Source organism: Quercus robur, chromosome 2, assembly GCF_932294415.1.
Source record: "Quercus robur chromosome 2, dhQueRobu3.1, whole genome shotgun sequence".
Classification (NCBI taxonomy): Eukaryota; Viridiplantae; Streptophyta; class Magnoliopsida; order Fagales; family Fagaceae; genus Quercus; species Quercus robur.
In genome coordinates, this window is record NC_065535.1 from 88,872,623 (window position 1) to 88,881,420 (window position 8,798).

The window sequence follows — 8,798 nt, forward strand, 5'->3', positions numbered from 1 at the left end:
AAATGGGAAATAGTAGGCAATACTTTAATTTCTATTATCGTCTGAAAAAGATATTGATTTAGACCTCCAAAAAACTTAGAGCTTGTTTGGTAAAAGATTTTTAGTAACGTTGTTTAAATATTGTGAAAATATATGTGAGTGAAAAAGTGTTATAGAAATACGTGTTGCATTGTTTAAATAATGAAAATTGTTGTTCAAATAACATTATCAAATAGACTTTTAAACAGTAGAAATATTGATTTAAGGTTTGATTTACTCCAAAAAAAAAAAAAAAAAAAAGCACAAATGTTTTGTTTTCAATCTTAGACATTCTATGTAAAAGACACAAAAATTCGAATAATCTCTACCTACAAAACAATTTCAGTCTTCTTAGACTCTATAAGTAATCTCAGGAAACGTCATGTTTGACTTTCAAAAAACCTCACTCATAACAGCCCAAAACTTGGAAAGCAACGATAGTGATTTATTGTCAAAGAACTAACTCTAAGCTTTCAAGCAATTTATAGTTTAGGCTAGCTCAAAGTTGAAAATTACATCAAAATTTTCTATTTAAGCTCTTAGAAAATTTTCTTTGTAGGACTGCTTTCTTTACCTTGAAAATCGTGCTTAAGAGGGTATATATAGATAGATTAAAGTGTGCTAGAAATCAGATTTCTAAAACAAATCGGAACCAAGTTTTGTGTAATGTCTCTCAAACAAGTGTCGCGCGAAGTTATTGCCTTCTTAAATGATTCACTTGAGCAAATCTTGGTTTTGCTCGACTAAACCTTTGTTTCTTTAATTTCTTCATCAGCTTCTTGACACAATCTTACACAGTATAACCCAACTTTCGTAATACAATGATTACAATCCTCTGCAACATACGGATTCACATCCAGTGCAATAGCTAGGGTATTGCACGGGGTGCAATAGCTTTAATATCAGCCATGGATTAAATCTAATGCTCAGAAAATTGACACGTTATATCTCCACGCTGGCAATCCGCGTGCTTCAATTTCTCTCCTCTTTTTTTTTTTCTCTTTTCACTTCATCAATTCAGCTTTCCCAAATTTTAGTTTCAGAAAAAAAACCTCTCTTGGAGACTCTAAATCCATGGCCGAATCTCAGTGGGCCTCAGCTCATCCCACACCACCACCACCACCGGCGATGCTTCCCGGTCTAGTATTCTCCTCTTTCAAGGTTTTCTCGTAGCTCTCTCTCTTCTCATTGCACCCACACCACTGCCGTTGGCGGTGCTTATTACCGGTGTCACCACCACTGGGGGCTACCGGGTTTCCCTCTCTCCCTCTCAAATTTATTTTCTCTTTTATTTTTGTTTTTGTTCCAGTTTTAATTATTTTGATGACTAGAGCTGTATGATTTTGTTTGGGTTTGAAAAATGGGGGTTTTGGTATGAGTCTGTTTTATTGTGTAAATACATGTCATTTTGTGTGTGGGTTATTGAGTGAGTGAAATTTGTGTTCTTGAGAGTGCTTAAATTAGTGTAAACAAATGGAGTAGTTAAGTGCAGATCTTAAAATCTGGGTATGTAAAGGGTAAGTTCTACTTTTTTTTTTTCCTTCCTTTGCTATGATCTTTGTTATTGCCTTGCTTCTTTATTGTTGCTGTTGCTGTGACCTTTGAGTCCTCTGTTATTGTTGCTGAAGGTGTTTGTTGAAATGCTTCATAGAGGGGTCAAGATAGTTGGGGCTATTGAAACCAAGCTCTTGAAATTCTGTTTTTTATTTCCAATCGGTCTTTTGCCTAATCCGTTGGATTTTAAAAAAGGCGCTAAATTTTACAAAGGTTATTCGTTGCAAAATTTTAATCTGAAATATTGTCCATAAATTGCAGTTGTTTATTTTAAGGAATAATCATACATGCAATAGAGAACTCTCACAAATGGGCTTTTTATGTTTGATTCCTTGTTTCATTTTTATGCGCCTTCAAGATCTTCTTGACTTTCTCTTGTCTCAGGCTTAATGTTCTTTTCTTCTTTACTAAAATCGTATATATATATATATATATATATATACATATATATAATATGACAGCCAGCTTTTAAGGTAATTGATGAGTGCAGAAGAACTTATCAGAACTAGAATCAATTGCGCTAGAAGAGACAATGAAATTGCAGGCTCTAAAACATCTTTGTGGTGAAAATTTTGTTCTTAGCTTGATCATATTACCTTTTGTTTGTTTTTGTGTGTTGTGGACCTGTGGTCCAAAAATGACTGCTGTGTTTTCATTCTGAAACCTTTAAAGAATTTCCATAAAGAAACCTTTAAAGAAACTGCTGTGTTTCTTTAATTTCTTCATCAGCTTCTTGACACAATCTTACACAGTATAATCCAACTTTCCTAATACAATGATTACAACCCTCTGCAACATATGGTCGTCACACAGAATTTCTCAAATTTAAAAGCTGACACCGTCTCCATGCCATTCATCAAAAAGCAAATCCACTATGTAAAATTTCAAAATAAACATTTATGCTTAATTGCTTTTTATGATTGGTCATGGGGCCTCTCTACTTTGAAATTATATGCTTTTTGAAAAATATAGGTTTTTGTTCCTACTATTCACCTGGTTCAATGCAAAAACTTAGAATAATCACATAATTAGACTCAAAAAGCACCATTTGTAAATTTTACCAAAGGCATTAAATTAGGTTTTAAAATCACAAACGCAAAACGTGGTAACTAATTAAACAAGCACCAAGCTGTACTTGCAAACAGTGCTCTTATACAAATTTAAAGGGAGAAGTACAGAATAAACCCTTCTTTGAAATATTCATTCTTGAAAATTACTTTTATCTATACTACTGTTTAAGAAGTTCTCTTTATTTAGAATCCTCATTTGTTTAATTAGTTTAAAAAAATCCCTACACCTCTATGTTTAAATAAAACTAAAGGACAATTCAGTAAAAATACAATCATAACTTCCACTAAAACATTGCCTAAAAAATAAGATTATTTTCCTGTTAATTTTCAAATTGCTTTATCCACTTATAAATTAGATTCTCAAAATAAAAATTATACTGTATGTATAAAATAAAAAAACAAGTTTTTTTTTTCTTCTATAAAAAAAGCCTTATCACACACGCGAAACGTGTGTGATGAGGCTAGGAGTAATTTGTATATATTAAGAGGATTCAGAAAGTTAGTTATTGCTTTTTTTCCTGTCAAAAATATCCCTAAATTAATTAACCAACAACTTAAAAATAGGGTTAAATTAGTAAATTGGCAAAAGAAAGTTAGTTATTACTTTTTTTATTGTAAAAAATACCTCTACCTAAAACTTAAAAATGGGGTTAAAATAGTAAATTGACTCTATATTGAAATGCTTTCTTGCTTCTAATAAACTCCTACTTTTACGTTAATTTAAATTCCTACTTCTACTCTTTAACTCTCTATAAAATAGAATCATTCTTTTGTTAGTTTTAAAACTTCTCAAATTTACATAATTCACCCCACGTATTCTTCTCTTTTATTTATTTTTTTTTTTTTTGTGATTAGAAAAAGTAGAAATCCTAAATTATAATAAGTGTAAATTATTAATCTTTACCCAAAGATTAGAAAAGCTTCTGAGCACAAACGTGAGCGCGTGCTCAGAGGCTAGTTAGTATATATAAAGATTGAGATTCCCACACGTATGCTATTGAATATTTTTGGAATGTTTTTACTTTTTCCACAAAAAGTGTGCGGGGAAGATGTCGGTAGGGCAAAGCAAAAAAGAAAAGAAAAACAACTATAATAATATTAATATTAAGAATTGTTGTACGTAATATGTAAGCAAAACATTTTTTTTTTTTTTTTTGATAACGTAAGCAAAACATTATTAGACGGTAAGAATAATTAGCAGTTCCTCCAATTGAAGACACATGAAAGCATATCCATGCAGGCAAGTAACGGATAAAAAAAAGGTTAACACGTTTATCTCTTAGTACGGCCTATCTGTGTGAAGAAACGTCTTCCAAATCAAGCGAAGGTGTTTAAACCCTGTAGAAGTGCATTACTTTTCCTTTCTTGGTTAAATTCACTCTTCTTTCCCTATGTTTAATTTTATAAGCATTGCAAGTGAAGGAGAAACTTTCAGTTCTTTGCGAACTTCTATTCAAAATCCATGCACTCCTTTATCAAAAGTTCTTATCCATATATATAGTATCTCTTTTTTTTTTTTTTTTCTTTGTAGATCTTCTTGTTGGCTCTTAACGACCATTAATTCTGTGTAGCTTCCTAGTCGGGGCAGGGACTCAACTATATATTCAGGTTTGCTTACTGATTTTTAACTTAAAATTTTCATCATTATTCTTGTAAACTTATTGTGATGTTTAGGCTTTTTTTTTTTGAAAACCATCTTAATTTGTTATTTCACATTTGAGATTATGTTTGGAAGCTTTATCATGTTTTGGTGCTCTAGGTAAAGTTTACATTTACACAATGGTCTAAATCTATTAAATAATAACAAGCACTTCAAAGACCATTGCTCATTCAATTTTTATTATCCAGAAGGAAAAAAGGAAAAAGTATAATACCCTTGCACTTTATGATTTTATCCCAGTTTCTGCACGCAGGCCTTGAAATAGACTAATTATAGGAAGCGATTGAAAAATATGCAAAGCCTAAAATAAAGGCTAAAGTTGGCCTTGCAACGAGATGCGTAATCCAAACTCATTAGATAAGAGAAGTTGAATTAGAGCAAGAATTTTAGTAGTGAGCGTGATTAGTACTAACGGAAGATGTTACTATTTTGTTAAACTATGATAGGGTGCTCATCAAACTTCAAGGTTCTAACATGTTACTATTTTGTTACCGAATTCTCAAAATTATATTAGTTTCATTTTGATCATAAAGCTATTCTCTCTCTAAATTATGTGATTTTTTTATATTAATGTTAAGCTGCACATATGTCTTTAGTAATCTTAGGTTTTGCAGGTGGTTGTACTTTAATTTCTTATATATTGATTTAGAGGACTTTGAATTAATCCAGACCCTAATTAATTAAGTCTTTATCTTTTAAGATGGATTTAATTGACCTATAGCAACATATAGTACTATACAATCTAACATGAAATTTTTTTTAAAACCCACTAAGAGATTTAAATAAAATAAAAAACTAAGAGATATTTACATTTATGAGCATAGGTGATAGTTTAAAAATTATTAACAATGAGGTAGTGCCATAAGATCCACATAATTGATCAAATATTATAAAATAAAATATGAATCCATTAGGATTCAGAAATATACAAAAATACACATATTATTTAATTTATACATTTATGAACATATGTGATAGTTTGGTAATATGTGACAAAAGGAAAAATAATAAACAATGAAGTAGTTTTCAAAAAGATGCCCTTAAGTGTTCACATTTATCAAATTAAAAAAAAAAAAAAAAAACGATAGGATTGAGGATTCACATTTATGCAAAATTATTCATATATATTATGCAATTAAAACCTTATTATCATTTGTATAAGAGTCTCAAAGACCATTAATTATTCTCAACCAAAAAAAAAAAAAAAAAAGTCTCAAAGGCATTAAATATCAAGTGATTTTAGATATATTATATGTAAGTTTTTAAATTTCAACAACTATATCAGTTTTCAAATATATGACAAAAAAGTAATTAAACTAATTATTTATTATGTTGTTGATGAACTACTAATTGCATTCATTACTATATCGATTTATATTTATTTTTGAATATTATTTTTTCAAACATATTGAAAGTGGGAGAGACTTATTAATCTGTTGTCCTCATTCAAATTATATATATTTTAACAACCTGCTTCCTCTTTTCTGTCTGAGGGGGCAAAACTAACTAAGTCTTATTTATTTATTATTTTTAAAATCCTCCCCTTTTCTTTTTAGAAATGGATGTAATGATTATCTAGATGATATTGGAAAATATATTTCTAAATTAGTCCTTTATCTTTTAGTCTAAAAGAAGGTCTGTAACTAAATCATTTTCTATATTTTTAGTCTAAAAAATTAAATGATGGTAGCCAGTTCACAGTAGATGAATGGAATGCGACATTCATATTAATTGCAATTCTTTATTATGGTCGGTTCACAGGCTGGGGGCAACATATCAATTATATATATTTCAAAAATTCTAAGACCATATAAAATGCTACAATTATCCACATGGTATACTATGAGTAGTGGTTTATATAAAAGTGATATACAGCTAATTACAGTCTAACAAGTAAGTTAGTTGTGGTAAAAGTTAAATTATTTTATAAGTGACGTTATGATACTAAAACGATTCATTATATTTATGAGAGGCATAAAGGACTACAAATTTATTGGATAAATTTTATAAATTATTGTGTTACTATTTTTTTTTTTTTTTTTTTTGAGAATCACTAATTTCTTTTTAAAATGGTTTAAGTCGAACTATAGCAATTACATTTAGGATGTGTTTGGATACCGCTTATTTTACTAAAAATTGAAAACTTATTACTGAAAATAATAAAAAAATAATTTTTGGATTACTGTTCACTCTCTAAACACTGTACATTTGCCTTAGTGGTTCATATCTCATGAACAGTACAAAAGGCGCTGGTCAAAAAAAAAAAAAATAATGAAAACGTAAACACAACCATGAAACATGTATTTATTGTCGCTTAAGTTTATAAGCTTTTTATAGTAAATTTATAATAATTTTATAATTTTCCTACACGTATATAGGTTTCGTAGATGTACTTCGCCAATACTTTTTAAGTAATTAAAGCTTTCTTCATCTTCTTGCAGCATTTCTACTATTTGTCAAAAGGAGAGATCATGGTGAGCGTAGGTTACTTTAAGGAATTATGGGTGGACTGGAACATCGAAGTGCTAGTACTAGTGAGCTTTGTCTTGCAAATCATCCTCACTATCTTTGGTAGCCGCAGAAGATACATTCCTGGCATTGGTATAAGATTTGCAGTATGGTCAGCTTACTTGCTGTCCAATTATGTTGCAAAGATTGCTATAGGCAAGCTCACTGACATAGATACCAAGCAATTTGATCTGAGTGAACAGAAACTGAAAGGGTTGTTGGCACCACTGATCTTTGTGCAAATTGGAAGCCCGGATACCATAACTGCCCTCTCAATCGAAGACAATCGTCTGGGATTGAGGCAATTTCTTGGCCTACTCATCCAAGTAGGGGTGGTAATTTTGATCATTGTTCGGTTTTGGAATAAGCACTCTTCTTTCTCATTTCTTTTCTTGCTAATGTTTTTGGCCGGTATAAGTAAGTATGGAGAGACAGTATGGGCTCTGAGTACAGCACTCACAGGTGAATCTGGCATAAGTATTTCAGAATTTGATCAAGAAGAAAATGTTCCTACTTTATTACGACAATTACCAGAAAGCATTCCTGGTGTGGAATTGATCTTAAAGGCATATTATCGGTTTAGCTGTTTGAAGCCTCATCTTGAGAATTGGCTCTACAAGCCCTTATATGAGTCTCTTCCATGGATGTCCATTGATGGATATTCAGCTGACGATGTCTTTAGAATTACAGATTCTGAACTTGGCTTCATGTATGATGTGCTCTATACGAAGGCACCTATTATATATACATGGCAAGGTTGTATTCTCCGTATCATTAGTTTCTTGAGTTTAGTTTCTACATTATGTGGATTAGCAATCTTATCTAGCCATGCCTCTGCTAAAGTTAAACTTCAATATCTTGTATTCACCTATGTGTTGCTGATTGGAGGAGTTGTTCTTGAGCTTTATCAGATCATACTACTACCTTTCACAGAGTGGGCAATACTCAAAATGATGAGGTACCATAACATGCCAGCGGTGATGCAATGTTTGCGAGTACTTGGCCCAAAGTCAAGTGAGTGGAAAAGATGGTCCAATTTGTTGGGACAATTCAATTTGTTGAGCTTTTGTCTTCATGACAAGCATTTGAAATATAGTAGGTTCATCAAGTTTAGTGGCATCGACATGGAGCTAAGAAAGACCAGGAGTAGGGCACGTGTGGAATTCCCTAAGAAATTGAAAGAACTTATAGTGCATGAAATGAAAGAGGTAGATAATGCAAGAAATGCAAAGCCTGTCACACAAAGAGGTCATTGGGCACTTGAAAGGCATGGATGCCTCAATGATGAATTCAAATGGAGTGTCAAGAGAGAGTTTGATAAGAGCATTACCATATGGCACATTGCAACAGACATTTGTTACCATTCAGATGTTCAATATGGTGTTACAAACTCTCAAATTAAGATGGGTAAATTGTTATCAAACTACATGATGTATGTTCTTGTAATGCGCCCTCACATGTTTTACTCCACCACAGCAAATATCATATTCCAACATACCTACACCGAACTCATGATATTTTTAAGAACTAGACCATCCTTAGTAAAAGGTGAAGGAGAAGCTTGTAGGATTTTCAGGACGGAAGAACTTCCCGAAGAATCAGACTTGGATAAAAGAAAGGAAACCGTGGTCACATCTGATTGGCATGTACTAAAAGATGCACAAAGACTCGCCAGGAGTTTGATGAGCAAGGAGAACAAATGGATCATCATTTGCAGCGTGTGGGTGGAGATGTTGTGCTATGCAGCAAGTAACTGTCCAATGGAGTACCATGCTGAACAACTAAGGCGAGGTGGGGGTTTGATCACTCATGTTTGGCTTCTCCTAGCCCACAAAACAGATAAGTTCCATACCAGTGATTAAAGTATTTTAGCAATCACATTTTGCAGACAAAAAAAAAAAAAAAAATTGAAGCCTTGTAACTCAATTGGCTTCCTTCTGGTGCCAACACCAAACCAATTCAGAAAGGATTATTGCTCATTGATTTTA

The 8,798-nt window shown here is 31.9% G+C and overlaps 1 protein-coding gene across 2 annotated transcripts; it reads left to right on the forward strand.

The window, feature by feature from the left end:
* The first annotated feature begins 735 nt into the window (after positions 1–735).
* LOC126715686 (uncharacterized) lies at positions 736–8,798 on the forward strand. 2 transcript variants are annotated; one of them, XM_050416429.1, is made up of 3 exons: positions 736–3,988; positions 4,214–4,250; positions 6,744–8,798. In XM_050416429.1, the coding sequence occupies exon 3, from the start codon at positions 6,774–6,776 to the stop codon at positions 8,670–8,672; it is 1,899 nt and encodes a 632-aa protein (XP_050272386.1). In that variant the 5' UTR covers positions 736–3,988; positions 4,214–4,250; positions 6,744–6,773; the 3' UTR covers positions 8,673–8,798. The 2 variants fall into 2 exon arrangements, with proteins under 2 accessions (XP_050272386.1, XP_050272385.1); XM_050416428.1 differs by having other exon boundaries at positions 737–3,988; positions 4,174–4,250.